Below are 22183 nucleotides of genomic sequence, written 5' to 3' on the forward strand. Positions count from 1 at the left end.
ATATTATTAATGAAAATAATTTCATGAGATCCTAAAATAAGATAAGAAAAGTGGAAAGCTGAAGTCAAACTTTTCTTCCTGTGAATTTGTTTTTCTGTTTATGTTGGATAGTGATTTTTGGAAAGTAATAGAAAATTTTCCTCTGAATATGGATTTTCTGTCTTCCGTTGCATTATGCTGAATCTTCCCAGACTTGCTGAGATGCAGGAAAATTTTGTGAAGTGTTTTAGCTCTGCTGGGAAGAGAATGGAGAGACACGTTTCTAATAGGGATGTCTCCAGGGACCTTGGGAACCTGTTGAGGATAATGGGATTGGTCTTTCACCACAGACAGCAGGGTTTTAAATGCAGCCTTTGTTCATCACAGCACTGTTTACCATAGCCAGAATCTGGAAACAACCCAGATGTTCTTCAACAGATGAATGGCTAAAGAAACTGTGGTACATGTACACAATGGAATACTACGCAGTCGTCAGGAAAAAATGAAGTCATGAAATTTTCCCACACATGAATGGACATGAAAACTATTATGCTGAGTGAAATATGTCAGAGGGAGAGAGATAGCACAGAATAGTCTCACTCATCTATGGGTTTTAAGAAAAATAAAAGATATTATTATAATAATGCCCAAAGACAATAGAGATGAGGGCTAGAAGGACAAGCCATGATATGAAGCTCACCACAAAGAGTGGTGAGTGCAGTTAGAGAAATAACTACACCAATAACTATCCTGACAATGGTAGTGAGTGAGAGAAATAGAATGCCTTTCTCGAAGACAGACAGGGGGTAGAAAAGGAGGGAGATGGGGGCATTGGTGGTGGGAAGGTTGCACTGTGAAGGAGAGTGTTCTTTTTTATCACTGAAACCCAACTACAAATGTGGTTGTAATCATGGTGCTTAAATAGATATTATACAAAAAAGCAGAAAAGGAGCATAAGCTGGCATCTCTTGGAAAGTATACATTAGTAAATTGTCTAGCATTCTTTTAATTTTCTGTGTTCCTCAGATAAAATATAAACACTATGAAAGTTGGGTCTTAGCTTTTATCACTAAGATGTTAGCCATTGAGTAGGTACTGGGTGGATACAGTTGAGTTGGTGAGTCTCTTTGAAGAAGTCTTTATTTCTGTTTTTAAGCCACCGGTACAGTAGCCAAATTTCTGAAGTGCTATTGGTTATCTTACAACTTTGTCACCTGTTAGGAATTTTTGTCCTCTGAGGACATAACACAAGAACATCAAAACATATGTCAGTAGGATTGTTGGTTCATAAGGCTCTTACCTGCGAGGGAGGAACTCATAGACGGGTTCTTTGCTACTTTTCCATGGTTCCATTTGTAGTTTGGAGGTGCATCTTTTCCATTTCACTATTAGTGTAAACTCTCCCCCCTCCCCGACACACACACAAGGAGGTCTCTGGGGGAAATTTTATGGAGGGAAGGAGAATAGCTTCATAGCCTCTTGGTAGACTCCTGCTTTGGGAAACATGGCTGACTTCAGATTTTCCGTGGAACCATATTTCATGGTGTATCTGTTCCCATGCTCGACCTGATTTTCAGGACTTAAGTTGCAGACTTAATGGATCATTGGCACTATCTGTGGAGCCCTGTAGGTTTGGACTGAAGGATTTGGGGACTTATTTCGAAGTTAGTAGTTCAGGGGGAAAACCTCAGGTGAGAAGCTATTCTCAGTGTGGTGTTGTGACCATCGGTGCATCAGGAGACTCAGATCACTCCAATTGCAGTGGGGATAAGAAAGTTGGTCGAAGCAGACTTCTTTAGGTTGGGGTGAATTGCAGGCTTGCAAGCTGTGGTACTGAAGTATTGATCAACTGTTGGATATTAAAGTATGGACGTTTCACTTCCAATACATCTTTCAGTTCTCTATAGTAGTCTTACATTCCTCAGCCTTGTATTGGCCATCATTCTATATTGTCTATGTAGATGTACAGCTGTGGGGAAAGTGTGGCTGGTCTCTATTTTCTTACTATGTCTGTCAGTCATACTTGACTTTTTTATGCACCTGCATCACAGTTGGATGTGCCTTTAGTTCTTGTCCTGGAAACCTCAACCTGTCTCAGCAGCCTGAACCATAAACAGTTAGTATATGGTCGATGTATGCGTGCTGTGGTGTGCATACTGTGTATTCTTGCTGTGCTTGCATGCTATCGTCAGCATGCTGACCTTGTGTATTAGTGCAGACTGAACCCCTGGCCTGTGCATTTATATACGTTGAGTTTCTGGATTGTGTATTAGTGCAGACCAAGCCTTCAGGCTGCATATTTGTTCATGCTAAGCACCTGGTCTGTATATTTTGAAGCCCAACTCCCTAGACTGAATCCCTGGGTTGAATGTTAGTGTACACTCATCCCCTGGTCTGTTTTCCTATGCATCCTGGACCGTGCGTCTGTGTGGGCAAATCTGAAGTCTTTCTGTTCCCCTTGGATTCCTTAACTAACGACTTGACTTTTATTGAGCTACAGCAGACTGGAGAGTCTGGCATGATTGTGACTGGATCCATTTTGTTCTCTGCAGTTCTGTTTTGAGCAATTTGGAGTTGACTCATGCGAATCCTGTGCCATGACCTTGTTCTTGCTCCCAACAACTCCTCCTGGGGACTGGTGACATGGCATGGCTATAGACGGATGTATCATAAGCAGATCCAGACTTCAGTTAGCCCTGGAATTCGTTATCATCGGAGATGAGGCCTTGAGTGGCAGTGCCAGCAAGTCTCTTTCCTTAATCACCTGGTGGGGTTTCACTGCTAGGGAAACACCATCTTCTGAGACCTGCTGATGTGACCAAGTTCTTGCTTGAACTCAGCGGGTGAGTTCCTGAGTGAAAAGATATTATATAATTTCAGTGGTAGAAAGAGGAAGGACTTGTTCCAGTATCTTCCCCAGGCCTGTGAACACTTTAAATCTGTTCTGTGGAAATAAGTGGCGCCTGTGACAGGTCACTGTGACACTCAAGACTCCCGCCCACTCATGCCCCCCGGGAACTAGTTATAGCTTTTTCTTGGAGTACTCTCTGCATGACAGGACTGAATCCATTCTATCTGGCACTTGGCTCTTCTGTGGCAAGGCCAGCGCCAGATGCCTTTGTTTTCACATTCTCCAGGCATTGCTCATGTATGTATTGTTGTGTTCAACTTTGGTGTGTGTGTGTGTGTGTGTATGTGTGAGCCCTATACAACCCCCCCAAAGATAACTGAAATTCCCATTCTCCAACACGAATAGACACACTACACAATCTACACTCTCTCTCTCTCTCTCTCTCTCTCTCTCTCTCTCTCTCTCTCTCTCTCTCTCTCTCTCATCCTCAACTATACACTAACCTGAAATAACTGGAAAATTCTCCATTCCCCCCAAACAGGCATGTATACACAAACCCTACACACACACACCCACACACACCCACACACACACACACCACACACCCTCCACCCTCAACTTAAGCAATGGTGGGATGTCCTGTGACCTGAAATAAACTGTAAATTCCCCCATTCCCCCAACAGGCATGCACACACATTACACACCCTACACACACACACACACACACACCACCACACACACACACCACACACACACACACACACGCACTCCACCTCAACTTCAGCAATGGTGGGATGTCCTGTGAGGATTGAGAAAGAAACAAGCTTTTTTTTTTTTTTTTTTTTGAGGCACTTTTTTTACTAATTTACATCTTACCAGCAAAGCCTTTCAATACTGTGTTTCCAACCAGGTTGAAAGATATTCATCATGCAGGATGGTTTCTCTTCTGTCTTTATTAGGCCACTTCCAGCCAGGTCTTGCCAGGCCACCAAAGTCAGAGAGGAAACTTTTGGGCTGTGGTGCCTGTGAACAGGACACTAGAATGAAGGGACGGCAGGTTGGGGGTGGAATGTCTCATCTTCTCAAGGCCCTGCTGATTTTATTAGAATGTTCCATCTCAGGAGGCTGGTGTGTATCGAATGTTTTTTTTTTTATTCTCAGGATCATGCCTTCTGTTAGCTTCTTTAATCCTTACATCAGGTTTATTATTCTAGATATCTGAATATGCCTTTGTTCTAATTATGTCATTTTTGACTTTTTCTTGGTCAATTTCTCTTAAATTCTCTTCAAGTGGTTTTTGAGTATCTACCAGACATTGTGAATTGTAGGTGTTTGAATGCTTGCTTTCTTTGGGTTGGGGTGGGGGTTAAAGAAAGTTTATTCCTTTAAATATTTGGAGAACTTGTTATGATAACAGTTTGGTTTCTTGAAAATGATTGGATCTGTTTGCAGTTTGCTTTCATTCACTGTTATTTTTTTAAAGTTTTTTTTTAAATGGCTTATAGCTGTGCCTATGCTAGATTTTCTGGTATATAATGTTTCTACACACCTACTTTTAGTGTCAGCCTCCCGCCACCAATGTGCAATGTTAACTTTCCTGACACCCATCTGACTCCTTAAAAAGGACATTTTCTGGGTTATCTATTATTGTTTGGGTCTCGATTTTATTTTGTTGACTCTGTGACTTAGATACTATTTATATACATCACCTCTACCCTACTGATGTGTCCCAAGGCCCTTGAATCTCTGCCCTATGTTGCCTCATGTCTGCTTCTTCTTTCCTTTGTTGTCTTTGTGATTAAAGTAATCTAAAGCCAACAGTTTGCCCCATTTTGATACCTTGCATTCCCTTTCCATGCTATTTTATATAAAACAGGTGAGAACATTGGGCTTTTGGCCTTCTTCATGATATCCTCTTAATTCCATCCAAGTTGCAGGGACTTGCATGATTTCTTCATTTCTTACAACTAGTGTTCCATTGTGTGTGTATATACATTTCTTATAACTACATAGTGTTCCATTGTGTGTATATATATATATATATTATAAAAAAATCAATGCAGAAGCCTTGTAGTTAAAAGGTTTTATTTCATAGATGAAAAAAGAGCAGAGTGAAGATACTCTAGTAATATACCAACAGTTTAAGAACACTTGACTCAAAAGGCCATAAGTTTTTTCATCTGTGAAAAATGCAAAGAGCAATTTCTTGTGCCTACATCAAATTTAGTCCCCGACAGTCCTACTTGGTGACCAGATCTGATCTCAGGCGCTAAGGGATCTTGGGCAGCTGGCTGAGTCGGTTATGCTTGTGCTTCTAAGCTGCTCATTTAATTTTCTCTTGACCACTTGTTTTACACCACACTTTGTGGAAATATAAACAATTGGTGAGGGTGAATCACTGTGACCTGATGTCTGTGCCCTTCAGCACACTGTTGGAACTGCTCCATGTTTCTCTGCTCCATGATGCCATTTTGCACCTGTGTCTAATGAGCTATTTGACATGGCTCAGGTGTGGGCTAAGACATAGCCTATTCAGACCCAGGCTGGAGCACTGGCCAGATCAGAGCAAATCTTCCCCTTCCAGATTCTAGGCCCTGTACTGCCATTCACCTCTGGCTTTTTGCCTGGTGCCTGCCTGGGGGATGGATAAATGAGGAAGCACCTTAGGAAGGATTACATCATCTATAGCCCCAAGACTGTTTCCTGGTCAGCAAGGACAGTGAGAACCTTTCCAGATTCTGAAATGAGTTTTGAGGAAGTTCAGGGCAGAGACACCTTTTTTCTTCTGCTAACTGGGGACTGAATGTGGGTGGATTTAGACACGCCAAGTCTGCCTGTTATTTCCAACAGCTGTGGTTGGTGGCCCTGGCTTGTACGTTGATGTCTTGGGGAACAGGTACTAGGGGGAGGAGGAGTGGTTTTATCTGAAGGGGCTGAATTTTTTTTATTGTTTTGTGAGTTCATTAGGGGATGTCTTAGTGTGATAATACTCTGTTGTGAAGGGGAAAGCTTCAGCTCAGAGATAACTAAGGGATGATGGTAGCCATGAGAGCTGTATTAAGATTGCAAACAGATTTCCCAGCTTCAAGGACTAGGCTTAGTTCACTTGACATATTGCCCTTGGTTTAATTCATTTACTGTATTTTTCACTCTGTAAGAAGCATCTGAAAATAAGATGGACATTGTTTTTATATGCTCTCCTCCCCCTGCACTCAGGTTTCAGCTTCAAGTAGCATTTGCTCCATCACATGCATTTATTTTTGGGGTGGGGGAAAGTGCTGCATCTTTTGGTACGACAAATATGGTAATTTATTAATTTAATTATTAATTTCATTCACTCCACTTTATTTGGGGCGCACGTGGCTATGATGACTTGTTTCCCTTTGTCACAAGTTCAGACTGTTGATGGCATTTTGGTCTGGTCCTTTGGGACTTTCCTGGAGCTCAGGAAATTTTACCTCCTGTGACAGGACAAGGTACTAGAGAAGGAATCCCATGGGAGGCCGTCTTCCATTTTTGCACCTTGCCTCAGAGCTTTAAGTCATTCATGGCTGTTTTCACTTACAGAGTACAAATCTGAATACATCTTATTGCATCTGAAAGTTTGTAGTATACTTACAAATTGTTCCCATGTTCACTCTTTATTTTTTTAAAAGTGTTCATCTGGGAGCACTTTGAAGATAGTATGATTGTCAGCATTATTCACGGAATATGAGATTCTGCTTCCATTTTCCAAACGAAATCATGGAACAGCTTAAAGCTGTCTAGGTTTTGAACAAATTGCTATTATATGTATACATGTGGTTATTTTGGTTTCCGCTTATTGCCCTTTTTCTGAGGAAGAGGGGTTTGGATAAGAAGCTGAGTGGGAATAACTGTATGAAGGAATGCAGGGTTTGCATTTGGATTCCAGGGTTTGCATGACATGTGGATTGTCTAAAACACTCTTGGCCCCAGAATATAGTGATGGATAAGGAAAGAAATTGAGTGGAAAAGAAGAAAGACAGATGAGAAATAATAGGGGATAGGGACCAAGGGCACTCAGATGCATTGGTGGTATTAAGAAAGGACAGAACTAAATATCCAAGACACAGAGCCTACAGCAATGAAGTCCTTAAGGCCCAAACTGTAACAACCAAACTTATAAAGGTGCCCGTCATGATAGGCGCTAGGTGATAGGATGGATTCTGGGAACATGGGTGGAGGGAGATTGACACTGGTGGTGGGATGGGTGCTGAAACATCGTATGTCTAAATCTTAACTATGAATAACTATAAATCATAGTATTTTTAAATAAAAAAAAACAGGCTAAGTGGGGTAGTGAGAAAAAGGCTTTATTTTTTATAGGGGGGGTCTAGGAGCCAATTTTGCTTTGCATGGCTCCTCCTGCTGACATGTTTGTCCCCATTGCCATCTCTCTCAGGTTAGTTTTTATATGGATTTCTTAAGGGTCTCTCTCCAGGGTCCTCTGGAGTGTGGAGGACTAGGTATTTGAGAACAACAGGGCCTCAAATGTGCTTTCTAAAGATGTGCTTAATATATTAAGAAATCTTTATCTCCCATTTAAGTACTAAGCAGGCCCCACCCTGCTTAGCTTCTGAGATCAGACAAGATTGGGCATGTTTTGGGTGGTATGACCTGGCACACATCCCAAAGAACAAGAACAATCAGTGTTGGCTGGGATGTGGGGAGAAAGGAACTCACATTTACTGCTAATGGGAATGCCATCAGCCTTTCTGAAAAATAATGTGGGGATTCCTCAAAAGACTGAAAATTGAGCTCCCATATGATCCAGCCACTCTTAGGGACATACTCTGGGAACACAAACACATAATACAAAAATACCTTCTGCAACATCTATATTCATTGCAGAGCTATTTACAATAGCCAGACTTTGGAAACAACCAAGATGCCCTTCAACAGATGAATGGCTAAAGAAACTGGTACACATACACAGTGGAATATTATGTAGCTGTCAGAGATGAAGTCATGAAATTTTCCTATACATGAATGTACATGGAATCTTTTTTGGGGGGGAGGGGTTTGGGCCACACCTATTTGATGCACAGGGGTTACTCCTGGCTAAGCACTCAGAAATTGCCCCTGGCTTGGGGGACCATATGGGACGCCGGGGGATCGAACCGTGGTCCTTTCCTTGGCTAGCGCTTGCAAGGCAGACACCTTACCTCTAGCGCCACCTCACCGGCCCCAACATGGAATCTTTATGCTGAGTGAAATAAGTCAAAGGGAGAGAGATAGATGCAGAATAGTCTCACTCATCTATGGGTTTAAAAAAAAATAGGACAGAATGGTAATAATATCCACTGATAATAGAGATGAGGGCATGCACTAATAACTATCATGACAATGACAGTGAGTGAGAGAAGTAGAATGCCTGTCTCAAATACAGGCAAAGGGTGGGACAGAGGGCGATGGGATATTGGTGGTGGGAATGTTGCACTGGTGAAGGTTTTTTTTTTTTTTATGGATGAAATCTAATTACAAACATGTTTGTAATCATGGTGCTTAAAGATATTTTTAAAAAAATAAGAGACCTTTGGTCTTTGTAACCTGCTTTTGAAAACCACTGTCCCTACAAGACTACCATGTTTTTTCTCCTAATTCGTGTTTTGTGAGGGGGCAGTACTGGAGGGCTGAGCTGATTCAGGAAGAGGAAGTGGTAGAGTTGGAAAAGGGTGATAGTGGGACACAACAGAGGTAGTGGTGGAGGTAGAGTTGATGTAGGAGGAGGGAGAGCTGATGGTACAATTAGTCATAAAGTAGCAATTAATATCTACTGACCACTATTTTCTGTGCTTGATCATACAAAAACTGTCTTATGAGGTGACTAATACGGTTTAAGTGTTTTCTCCTAAGTCACTTAGCAAGTTGTTTTGTAGAAACTCTAGAGCTTGCAATCACATTGCAATTAGTCTGACCTGTGCCATTGATGTGGGAATGCTCAGTATAAGATGGGAGTAATATTTACTCGGGGAAGGCATTTTATTATGGGAAAACTATTTCTCAAGATTGATAGATTCTGGGCATTAAGTATTTTTCAGTAGGGTGATGGAAATGTTCTAAATGTAGACGGGAATAGTTGTTTAAATATGCAATTATACTTTTATTTACTGAGTTGTAGACTAAGATGATTTTTGTGTTACTTTGATCTCAATCACATTATTTAAAAAAAAAATGAAAGGTTAGACAACTTCTCTTCCCCTTGGAAAAAATGGAAATGGATGTTTCGATGCCCCAGTTACATAGAACTCAAGTTTCCTCAAATTCAAGTTTAGTCAAACTGAGACAACTTGGTGATTTTCTTTATATAGGAAAACATCATCCATTTGGTTTATTTTGGTTTGGTTTTGGGTCAGGGCCTACACTTGACTCTGGACTCAGGGATAACTTCCGGCAGAACTTCAGGGGCATCATATGCATCAAACCTAGATTGGCTGCATTTAAAACATGTGCCTCACCTGCTGTCGTTTCTCCAGTCCTTTGCTTTCTTCTTTTAAGAGAATTTTCTATTCTTAGATAAGAGGTGGCCCAGGCTCTTTCGTGCTAATTACAATTAACATTAATTCACATAAATAGAAACCAGTACCTTCATTTGTTAAGACTGATGGCTCTTTAGGAAGGAGCTTTTTTCCTTCTGTCTTCTTGGGCTTGAAAATAGTTCATGAAGTTTAGCTTGACACAGATATAGTACAGCATTAAGGTGTTGGCATTCGTGGCACATGAATTCTAGAACCCTGTATAATCAACCCCCTGAGCCACACCACAAGTTGATACCTGAGCACTGAACCAGCAAGTAAATCCTGAGCACTTCCAGGAGTGGCCCTAAACAACAAGTAATTAAAGATGGGGAAGTAAAGCCAAGTTTCTGATTTTCTTTTAGGGCAATTTGCTATAAAACCTCTCAGACACGAAACTGCCACTTTGCTTTAGTAAGCACAAGATACAAAAGTTGCTACAGATAGGAGATGAGGTAGGGGTAGGCCCAGGTCTGCTCTAGGTTTGTGGTCCCTTTGTTACCCAGCAGTGTGTGCTTCCTGTTACACTCTCCTCTTGTCCAAATAGCTACTTCTTCCCCAGACATGCCTTATTTCATTTTGGATATGGATGAGTGTTCAGACTGCCCAGGGAACACTCTGTGGTCTCTTGAGCTGTAATCCTCTTAGGCCTCTGCGCTTTCTAGCCTTTGTGTCAGCAGTTTACGCCAGAATTTATTAGATGTTCTACATGCATGGGATGTTAGTGGGTGTAATTTTCTTATTTTATTAATTTTATTGCACTACCTTGCAATGCTTTTTATCGAAAGTGCCTATTTTTGCTTCAAATTAGAGCACCAGTTGGTGGTGCACCTGGTGACATTTTCTGTGCCATTCTTCTCTGGAGCCTTCATGTTTTGGGAAGCAGTGGGTCTGAAATGGGTGTGATGTGCATTCCATAATTCACAGAGAGGAAGAGGGATTCCCATGGCCCCTGTCCGGGTAGGACAAGAGACGCAGGTCCGGCAGCAACTCTGACGCAGGAGATAATCCACACATGGTTGGAAAGGAATAGCAGGCCAGAGACTCACACCACAAGCAGTTCACCCACAAGCCAGTCGCTCCACCTTGTGGAACACGATCCAAGATGGCAGCTTCTCCTCCAGGTCTTCTGAGTAACTTTTATTGAGATTAAACCAAGCCCATTCCCAAGGGGAGGGGAAAAAAACAGATGAGGAGGCACTGGGGAAACATCTTTTTAACAGGAAAACCAAAGGAACCAATCAAGAGACCTCTAATTAGAAGGCAATATGAGGACCAATCTAAGGGTCTTACCAACACATTGGCCTCCTGCCTTTGGTGTGATTCCACTTGGTGGTGGGGTCAGTAAGAAAAAAGAAAAGCAGGAACTGTTTCTGGAGGGAAAATACCAGGGAAAACAACCTAGCAAGAACCCTCCTTACTATGTATTTCCTGATCTTCTCAACTGATTTTTTGGGGGAGAGTGTTGAAAGAGTGGGGCATTTGGGTTCTTCAAGAAGGGAGTTGGTAAGTGGGGGAAATACAGGAAACAACCATTTACAATATTGTAAATCACAGAACCTTAATCAATACAAAAAGTTCAACCAAAAGAAAAAAACAAACCCACCAAATAGTGATGTTCTCACTCAACTTTAGAGGAAAGCTTACTTTTGTTAGTTTATGCCCCCAAACACAGTGTAGGACAGGCTTCTACACTCCTTGTTTATTTCAGCACTGTACACAATATTCAGAATTTGGAAACAACCAAAGTTCCTGAGAACAGATAGGTTATAATATGTATATATCAATATACAATTATTGTATGAGGCTAATACCCAAAGACAAGAATGGGCTTGCCCATGTTAGGAAGTTTAGGTAAAGTCATATGCATGATACCCTTTTCAGTAATGTATTGCAAATGTCAGTGCCCTTAAAAGGAAAAAATAATGGTGGGGGGGGGAGAGAGAGAGAGAGAGAGAGAGAGAGAGAGAGAGAGAGAGGAGAGAGAGAGAGAGAGAGAGAGAGAGAGAGAGAAGAGATTCTACCATGGATCAGGCAACAGGACAGATGGAAGCTGGAGACATTGATGATAGGAGTTACACTTTTGTGAAGAAAGAGATGACTGTTGGAACATTTATTACTGAAACGCAACCACCAACTTTGTAATTGCGTATCTCATAATGATTAAATTTTAAAAAATTTGGTTATCAAAGAAGAATATAATTAGATCAAAAGATAAATATGCTGGAGGTATCAATTGTAGGTATGCACCTAACTTGATTTCCTATAAAGAGCTTATCATGAAGGTCTTAAGAAGCAAGCCCAGTGTCTCAGAAGGTCACATCCGTCAGGATGATGGCTTTGATGGGATGCTACACATCCTTAAACTTCACATTTTGCTTTATCCTTCATGGTTGATTTTTATTAATCCATCCCACATTTTTTAATCCATCCCACAGCAGTCTGTTATGGATCATTACCCACTTGCTGGCCCACATATTTTGTTGCTTCCTTGTGGAGTCTTCATTCATAGAGAAGTTTGGTTGCAAAAGTCCTCCAGCCTTGAGCACCAGATCAAGGTGTAGCTGGCTGTCAAGGGGGATAATGAAAAAGAAGAAAGACAAACTCAAAGATTGTCAAAGTTAAAAAAAAAAGTTGCATCTCTGTGTTTAAGACCTGCAAGTGGAAGCCACAGGGTAAGGCTGCTGTTTACTTCTGGGTTTGGAAAGAAAAAAAAATGCAATTTAAAACAAACAAACAAAAAAACAGTTAAACTCCTTGCCTTGGAGATTATGCAATAGACAGTTTTGTGCTATTTGTGTGGAAGGGTAAACTAGGTCAAGAAGTTTGACAAAATTCACCTAACCTTTGGCTTAGTTATTTAGTTTCTAGGGATCCAAAGCAAGTCATTAGAAATGTGAACTAAATTTAATGCACAAAAGGGTAAAACTGATATATGAGATTTGCCGATAATTGGAGAGGTCTACCAGCATAGGTTTAATATTTGTTGGTTTTTAAATTTTTTTGTTTGTTTTAACGTCACACCTGGTGATGCTCAGGAGTTACTCCTGCCACTGCACTCAGAAGTCACTGGCTGGGGGCCGGAGAGATAGCACAGCGGTGTTTGCCTTGTAAGCAGCCGATCCAGGACCTAAGGTGGTTGGTTTGAATCCTAGCATCCCATATGGTCCCCAGTGCCTGCCAGGAGCTATTTCTGAGCAGACAGCCAGGAGTAACCCCTGAGCGTGGCCAGGTGTGTCCCAAAAAACAAAAACAAAAACAAAAACAAAACAAACAAACAAAAGAAGTCACTGGCTCAGAAGACCATATGAGATGTGGGGATTGAACTGGGTTGGCTACATGCAAAGCAAGTGCCTTACCCATTCTACTATATGCTCTGTCCCTGTTAGTAAAGTTTAGATCTGAAAAAAAATATTTATTGAGGTATTAAAATAATCTCTTGTATTTTCACTTGGAAACAAAACCCCTAAAATAGTTTACCAAATGACTTCTAATGTGTTTAGTTCTCTCTGTATAAGAGGGTCACATTCAAGAGAATGTTGTTGCCTTGTTATCAAAAAATTTAGGCTAATATATATTTCTTTATGATTTACATTTCCAAAATTACATCTGAGTTTGTTAAGTAGGGAAAGGGGTAACATGGTAAAGAATCAATTACAAGGGGGTGTTGAAGAAATATTGCTCAGTCCTTTCTTTTTTTTTAACATTATCAGTGCACCTGAGACCACTTGACCCCTGGCCCCTGTCCTTATTTGTGATTCTCTTCAATTCAGTATCTTTCATTTTCTGGAGCCAATGGTATTCGAGACAGCTACCATTTAGATCTTTGCATTTCTTCATGCTGTTATTCTAAATACCACCTATAAGTTGTATCATTCTGTGTTTATCCTTATTCTTACTTCATTTAATATAATATCTTCCAGTTCCATCCATGTTGCTGCAAGTCACAGGATTACATCATTGCTTACAGCTATGTAGTATTCCATTCGTCTCGTCTGTTGTTGGACTAGGGTTAATTCCAAGTCTTGGCCATTGTACTGAGTGCTGCAATGAGTAGGGGTGTACCTATATCTTCTTGGATGATATTTGTCTGTCCTGGGGATAGAAAACCTAAAGGAAAAATGCTTGGTCATATCAGCTCAGTTTTGAGTATACTGAGAGCCCTGCATACTGTTTTCCATAGGAGTTGGGCAGGAGTAGATGAGAGTTCCTTTCTTGCTGCATGCCTACCAACAGATTGTTCTCATTATTTTTGATATGTGTCATCCTCACTGGTATACAATATTTTATTGTTGTCTTGGTTTGGATTTCCCTAATAATAAGTAATTTTCATATGTCTGTTCGTCTTCCTTAGAGAAGTATTTTTTCATTTTCTTTTCCATTTTTATGAGCTTTTTATGTTTTGTGGAGTTAATCTTTTGACTACTTTATATATCCTAAATACCAAATCTTTATCTCATGTGTTAAGTGCAAAAATCTTCTCCTGTTCTGTTATCTGTCTTCTAATTTTATCCTGTGTTTCTTTTGCCATATAGAAACCTTTTAGTTTGATGTAGTCCCATTTATTCAGGGTTGGTGCTATAGCTCTTGCCATAGGCAACCTATCATCAAAGACTTCTTTGAGGTCTAAGTCTTGGAGTGTTCTGCCTATGTTTTCCTCAGTGAAGTTTATGGATTCAGGTCTAATCTCAAGGTCTTTAATCCACTTTAAATTGACTTTTGTGTAAGAATGAAATATGGATCAATCTTTAATTTCTTATACATGATTATCTAATTGCTCCAACACCATATATTGAAGAGACTGTCTATGTTCCATTTCAAGCTCTTGGCTCTTTTGTCAAAGATTAATTGAGCATATATTTAGGGGGTTGTCATTGGATATTCTATTCTGACCCAGTGGTCTTAAAGTCTGTCTTTGTTCCAGTAGTGTGCTGTTTTGATCACTATGGATTTGTAGTAGAGTTAAAAATTAGGTAATGAGATGCCTTCTAGTTTCTTGTTTTTAAGTATTGATCTGGCTATTCTGTCTTTTATGGTTCCAAACAAACATTACAATCGGCTGTTCTAAGTCCTTAAAGAATGTTATCTGAATTGGAATAGTATTACAATGAATCTGTATAGTAGTATAGGTAAGATGGTCATTTTGATGATATTGATTTTTCAATCATGAGCATGGAATGTTCTTCCATATCCTTAGGCCTTCTTCAATTTTTTTTCTTAAGTATTTGGAAGTTTTTGTGGTCTAGTTCTCTTATCTCTCTCATTGTTATTTGTATTTGGTGGGCGGGAATGCTGGAGTTTCAGGTGGTTTTAAAAAAGTGATCTATTGGGGCTGGCGAGGTGGCGCTAGAGGTAAGGTGTCTGCCTTGCAAGCGCTAGCCAAGGAAGGACCGCGGTTCCATCCCCCGGTGTCCCATATGGTCTTCCCAAGCCAGGGCAATTCCTGAGCGCTTAGCCAGAAGTAACCCCTGAGTATCAAATGGGTGTGGCCTGAAAAAAAAAGTGATCTATTAAGTTGATTTTATACAAGTTGGCTATAGATATCTGCTTTAGAGGTTAGTTTCCTAAACATGCAAAGTTATATGTGTATGATAGAAATATTGCCAAATAATTCACTGATTTGTTCAATTGAGTGCTTGGTCCAATCTGCCTAGAAATATCTGATATAAATTGAAATGTCTTTCACTGTAGGCTAACCCATCTACACTGTTTGGGAAAAGTAGTGTTGGTAGGAGGGACCAGAGAGTCCCTCTCTTGGCCGATGAACCTGAGATGGGGCGAGAGACAGCTGGGAGGCCATGACTGACAATAGAATGTGGAAGCAGCTTCGGAATTGGTGTTTGAACATTTCTTGTCTGCAACAACTGTATTATGAAAAACTTGGTAAATTACAGTGTTATACAAGAAATTTAATTTAAAAAAAAAAGAAGTGGTTATTGGGTGACCTGTCATTTTTAGGGTAAAGTTAAGATCTAGCAAAGTGTATTTCAGGCATTTAGGGCATCATTACCTATGATCAGATACAATATATGTTCGATAAATGCAATAACTTGGCCATAAAATCTTTGGTAGCACAGGGTATCTGTGGACATCTGGGGCTGGTCAGGCCTTCTGTTGTTTATCCTTTCTGTGACATCAACATAACGTTGTTTGGAAAAGAGAATGTAGAATCTCTGTGGCTGTCTGTTCCAGCTGATTCAGCCTACACGGACCTTTTCTGTGCCCAAGATAATAGGGTTTTGTTTGCTCATTTCCTTCCCTACTTCATATTTGTTTGTCTACAGTCTTCTTTACTAGGGGAGCTTTGTGATTGGAAAGTGTGAGATTTCTGATTAAGAAACCAAAAAAGTAACTTTTTAAGAAAATATTTTTATAGAAACCAATGTGAATTACAAGTCTGTCAAGGTTGAATTTCAGGCACATAGTAACAGTAAATTAGGGCCATTCCCACCACTAGTGTTGACTTTCTTCCGCCACTCTTCCCAGCATGCATTTCGTATCTCCACCCTTAGCCTCCAGAACTGCTAGTGTAACAGGTCCCTTTTGTGTCTAGCTTGTTGCAGTTTGGGTCTCTTGATTCTATTGTTGTTGACGTTGGTTTGGGTATTAGATCTGACCATTCAAAAAAGTAACTCATTAAGGAAAAAACCAAGTGAAAAACACTATATCCCCAGTGCCATGCTAGTGAGCACCATCTTTCTGGGATGTGTTTGATCAGAATTGGCTGGAATCCATACAGTGCTCCTCACGTTTCATAACCCCACCAACCCTACGCATGTAGCTCAGGCCTACTTCAAGTGGGCTGTCTCCACAAAGCAGATCAATCTCCTGTACTCTCATAAACAGTGCCTAATGAAGCCTCTGAGTAGGGACAGGCAGTCAACTGCTAATTGAAGTCCATAGGCTTCTTCAAGTTTGTGGGACTGTTGAGTTTTAATATATGCGACTCTAAACCTTGAGGTGCCCTGCGAGGTGCTAGGAGGTTGCATACAACCTTGCTGGGGTGTGATGAGCTCATGGATGAATGAGAAACTCAGCTGGCAAGTCCATGTACTGGGCATAGCTGAGTCACAGAAAGGCAACCTGATTGTTGTGTCATGATTTTGAATGAAAGTGAATTAAAAAATAGAAACCCAAGAATATGTTTTATTTGTTTTTACTTGATTTTCTCTCTCACTGAAGAGAAGAGATACCGTATTTTTTGCTCTATAAGATGCACCTGACCATAAGACACACATAGTTTTTAGGTGAAAAAAAAGAGAAAAAAATATTCTAAAGCAAATGATGTACTAAGATATTTAATAAACTCTAACAGAATAGTATTTCAACATGCTAAGTGAACAGTCAACATGACATTAAGAATCATTATGACATTATGACTCTCCTCCCCTGCACTCAGGCTTCAGCTCCAGGAGGCATTCTCTGCGTGAGATGCATCTTTTGAGGGGAAAAAGTGTTTCTTATGGTATGAAAAATATAATAGGTCTTGTCTGTGGAAGTCAGAAAGTAGGGGGAAGCCTTGGTACATTACAGTTTGCATAGTCTGTTCCAGGTATGCATAAGTTTTTATTCTGTTTTTCTCTCTTAGATTAATTTTCTCCTTTCCAGAGACTTGTGTAACCTACCTGGGATAAGCAAATGAAAAGTTTTGTTTTCCTATATGTTGATATTCTCTTACTAATCACTTTTGGGTTATTTTTCAGTTGTAAGGACTAGAGAGATAGAGGAGAGGAGATTAGCATCCTCCCCAACACTGATGAATGTGCAATGTTTTACATAGAGTGGCAATACCCAGAGATTTTTTGTGTGTAGATTAGGGAAGATGTTGTACTGCGATTTGTAATGATGAATTCTTTTTTTGTTTGTTTGTTTTTGGTTTTCGGGTCACACCATGCAGCCCCCATGAGTTATTCCTAGCTCTATGCTCAGAAATCGCTCCTGGCAGACTCGGAGGATCATATGGGATGTCAGGATTCGAACCACCATCCTTCTGCATGCAAGGCAAACACCCTACTTCCATGCTATCTCTCTGGCCCAGTAATGATGAATTCTTAATAATTATAATAGGTTTCACTTGGAAATCTTATATCTTGGAACAGTTCTTAAGTATTTCTAATGTCAGAGGTAATAGATATACATTAGAAAAATTCAGTGATTTCTTGACTTGGTTAGAGAACTCTATCTCACTTGTAACTTTTGATTCAAAGCACAGTCATATTTAAAGCACCATGTTTTAAAATACCTTTCTTGATTTTTTTTTGTTTGTTTGAGTTTGGGCCACACCCAGTGGTGCTCAGGGGTTACTCCTTGTCTGTTCTCAGAAATTGCTTCTTGCAGGATAGGGGTACCATATGGGATGCTGGATCGAACCTGAGTCAGCCATGTGCAAATGCCCTACAGCTGTGCTGCCGCTCCAGCCCTACCTTTCTTGATTTCTTATAATCCCATGAAAGTATTTTTCTAGACGTTGTAGAGTTTGGTTTGCAATATTGTTGTTTTTACCTGTTGCCTAAGTTGTTGTCTTTACCATGTCTAAAAAAGTCATTGAACTCCTTATACTTTGAGTGTGTGGGAGGAAATGCAAATTATCAAATAGTCTTTGGGAGTTTTCAACACCAAGTTTGATGAAGTCCACCTAAGACTTTATGTGTATTTGCTACAGAAAATTGCATGTATGTCATGGAGTGCTAATTATGTCTAGCGACCGAAGCAGTGGTGAATAATTTCTTTTGAGATGCCATTCAGGCAAAGCAATATAATTCTTTTTTCTCCATTGCCAAGCATGTTGTATGTATTTTACGTGATGCACTTTTTTTTTTGCATAGTTCTTGAAAGAAGCTATCATTTAAAAATCTCCAAAGTCAATTGGAAGAGAGTGAAGGATGCGAGAGAAGGGTGATGTTGGGATGGGCTTGTGTAGAAACACTGATAGAAATTCTTTTCTGACCAGGATTCTTCCACTCTTTTGTAGGACCAGGTGGAACAAACCTCGCCCCATAGTCCATGTGACCTGGCAGGACCTGGCTTCCAAGGACAGCCGGGCGTCCGCCTGGCAAATCAGCAAGGTAAGAGATTTCAGGAAGCCCAGTGACTCTGTAGCCTCCCATCCTTGCAGCTATGCCAGAACTGTTCTTGAAAATTGTTCTAGGTCTCTAGGTTTAATAAGACTCTAATGTTGGCCTGTCTTTCCCCTTTGAGAACAAATTCTATAGAGGCAGACTGGGGTGTAGAGTGGGAAGGAACTTGGGGACATTGGTGGAGAGAAAGTCTCAAAGGTGGTAGAATTGGTGAGTGTAGAGTGTGATTCTCAGTGTACTAATAATTTTTTAAGATTCCTTGTGTTACGTATTTACGGGATTATGATAGAAAGAAAAAGCTAGGGACTCAAGTGGATGCCAGTATTGGTTATTTAAGTCTATTTGTTGTTGTTTGGTTTTGGGGCTATACCTAATGGTGCTCAGGGTACTTCTGGTTCAGTTCTAAGGGATTACTCCTGGCCATGCTCGGACAAACATTTCTGGTGCTGGGGATTGAACCTTGGTCAATAGCATGCAAGTCAAGCATCCTCCCTACTCTAATGTCTCTCTGAATGCAAGCTTTAATGGAGGAAAGGAAATGGATTGACCAAGAGATGGAACCAAAACAGACCCCATGGCTATGTGTTATGGTTTTAGAATTTATGTACAAAAGTTTGTAGGATTGAAATTAGTAGGAATTAGGTTTTAATTAGTAGGAATTGGGTTTTCTTTTCCAATGGCTTAGTGAGTAAGAGGATGTTCAGTTAAAATAGAACATGGGACCAGCTATGAAAAGTCTTCTCAAGATGTGAATATTCGTGCTCGCTTCGGCAGCACATATACTAAAATTGGAACAATACAGAGAAGTTTAGCATGGCCCCTGCGCAAGGATGACACACAAATTCACGAAGTGTTCCATATTAAAGAGATATTTAAAAAAAAGATGTGAATATTCATGAAACAAAGCATCATTTTAGGATCTTCAGAAAATTTTAGTGTGATGATACATGGGAAAGAGGATCTTCATTGTTGTTGTTGTTACTGGCTTTAAGACTTAGAAATCTTAAACTTACGGTGGAGACATAATACCGAAGTTAGAGTACTTGCCTTTCACATGGTTGACCAAAGTTTGATCCCTGGTCCTATACATGAGCCCATAAACATCATCAGCAGTCATACCTGAACTATAATTAAGGCCCTGAGCATTTCGGATGTTGTGGCATGAAAAGAAACAAACAAAATAAAGCTTAAACTTACTACACATTACTGCTTACAAATGGCCTCTGTGTAAAACTAAAATAATCTGTTTGTGGTTCCTAGGAAGATTTATTAATACCTATAACCAAAAGGAAAAATTTTCAGTAAAAGGACTTCTAAAAGTATCTCTTGTGTCTTTGTGTCATATGGCCAGCTATTTCTTTGCTATCATACTAATCAGTGTCACTATGGGTAATTTGGGGTGCACAAGACTGAGCAAGCTTTATTGGAAGAAAGTGAGTTCCTATTTTGACTGAGGAAATGGAAACGTATGTCTAAGATCTATCAACAGGTGAACAGGACTTGAAGGAAGGTGTGAACGCGTCTGCACTCCGGACTCAGTCTTCCAGTTCATGTTCATAACTCCCATAATACTAAATACCTTCCACTACCATGACAAAAGTTAATTCCATGATGGCTTGGACTGATTTAGCCATTGACAACCAAGCAGTGCCTGCTCCACACCTACTAGGCTATAGATCCACCATTCCACAGTGGTTGGCAACTCTGGTTGGGGACATAGTTAATGAGTTGACCCGGGAGCAGGAGGAGTGTTCCAGTGCTCTGGAAGGTCCCGGAGAGTAGTGTGTGTGGATGTGTGACCAGACAGTGGAGATGATTGACAGGACTGAAGCTTATCTTTTTGGTGAGGCAGCCAGTGAGGCAAGCCACCTGACCACCACACAATGAAGAGGTGTGGGAGGATGGTGTGTGTGTGTGTGTGTGTGTTCCTCAAGGGGATTAGTGAACCCATAATATCCATGAAAGGGTGAGAAATTATTGTTATTATTATTATTATTAAAGTTTAGGTAATTTGGAGAAATTATTCAAAGCAGTGGGAAGAATTTAGGCCACATCAGGTAGACTGAGAAAGAGTCCCTTAGACATGGTGAACTTGAACTTTGATGAAGTTACTGGCATTTTGAAAAAAATAATAGACTCGAGCTCCTTGGTTACAGCATAAAGATAAGTGGAAAAATACAGACAAGGTATTAAGTACCCACACTTAATTAATCCAGAGGAGAGATGGATAGATGAGATTAGAATGGCTTATTTTGAGGAGATGCTCAGAGAATTGACCAGTTCTGAAGAAGGACATGCACACAAACTATACCCTGAAAAATGAAAGGAAAGATGAATATCAACTTATATCTAAAGGCATTTCACTTTGGTCCAGATAGCAACAAAGTGAAAATCTGAAGGGAGAAAACATTTTTTACCATAGTAACAACCAATGAACTGGGAACAGACTTAAGCTCCGCGAATGCCAGAACGCTTGGTAATATTGGTATTTCAAAGTGCAAAATAACTGCTCATTAAAACTATACCAACACATCAATTATTAGGGAAAGTAAAATAAAACTTTAAAAGGTTGAGAAAATTGTTAACAGAAATTCTCAATAAGGGAATTAATAAGTTCTGCTATAGAAAGAAATGTGAGAATGAAAAGAACTTTAACAAAAATGTGCAAGGAAATAAGCAAAATGTCTTTATTTTTATTCCATATGAATTGTTCAAATAAGGCTTATATAAAACAAAATAACAAGATATCCAGAGTATGTGTATTTTGAAGATTGAGGTTATTCACTGAGTTCAGTCATCCCCACTCAAAGGAAAAACATAATATAACTTGGGAAAATATCTTGGAAAAATGCATAATTATTAGATATTTAAAATATTTGTGTAACTGTGATAGCGATTAATTTATTAAACTAGTTTTCCTATAGTCTTTACTCAAACCTAGCAGATAAAAATCTAAAATGGTATATACTTAGTGGCACAAAATTAATCAGAAAAATAGGATATAGCCATAAATGGATGTCAAATAACATAGCAAATAGTATACTATGAGTATTTTTAATAGTTTTAACAGGTTTGAGTTAATAGACAAAATCCCCTGTACCCAACATTTTTTTTATTGTTTTCTAAAATTAGTGTAACTTCTAGAAACGTTGCCCATATATGGAATGCTGCACTGATTTAAGCAATCTACTTCATGCAAGCCATGATCTTTGACCTAGTGTGATTAAATCAGAAGTTAGCAGAAAAATTCAAAACAAAACATGTAAACACATGTGTGGAAATTTTCAAATACACCACCCTTAGTCCACTCTTGAGTTTGAGAAAATAAAAAGGAAAAAAGAAAAAAAATAAAAGGTTATATAATGTTAAATATGACATTTAAAATCTTTTCTAAATTTTAAAGAAAAAAATCAAAATTATAAAAGCAAAAAGTAAAGACCAAGAAATTAGAGGAAAGTAATTATAAAAATTATGACCCAGAATTATTGGGCTGATAAAGTTTCAGTAAATGGAAGTGAGGGAAGTAAGACAACTAGAAATTCAGTCCTTTGCAAAATCAGCCACATCAAACATAAAGAGGAAAAGGCTCATGGAAAAACCACTTTTGGGTGCTGAAAAAATTAAACAGGAAAACTGTGAATACCTTTCTGCCAGTAAAGTGAAAATATGAGGGAAGAAGGTAATGTATTGCCAGAATATAAAAAACAGAGTTGCAACACCAGCTGCTTGGAGAAGTGGAG

The 22183-nt window shown here is 39.6% G+C and overlaps 1 protein-coding gene and 1 non-coding gene across 3 annotated transcripts in view; both read left to right on the forward strand.

Moving 5' to 3' along the window:
• The window catches only part of GRB10 (growth factor receptor bound protein 10), a 176256-nt gene that overhangs the window by 34222 nt on the left and 119851 nt on the right, over positions 1 to 22183 (forward strand). For both annotated transcript variants that reach the window (XM_049777476.1, XM_049777477.1), the window contains one exon: positions 18338 to 18431. In XM_049777476.1, the coding sequence (XP_049633433.1) occupies positions 18338 to 18431 (94 nt within the window). The remainder of the gene's footprint in view (positions 1 to 18337; positions 18432 to 22183) is intronic.
• LOC126015151 (U6 spliceosomal RNA) lies at positions 19202 to 19308 on the forward strand. The gene has a single exon (XR_007498044.1). It is a non-coding gene; the product is annotated as a U6 spliceosomal RNA (small nuclear RNA).

The sequence above is a fragment of the Suncus etruscus genome, chromosome 7 (genome assembly GCF_024139225.1).
Source record: "Suncus etruscus isolate mSunEtr1 chromosome 7, mSunEtr1.pri.cur, whole genome shotgun sequence".
Lineage (NCBI taxonomy): Eukaryota > Metazoa > Chordata > Mammalia > Eulipotyphla > Soricidae > Suncus > Suncus etruscus.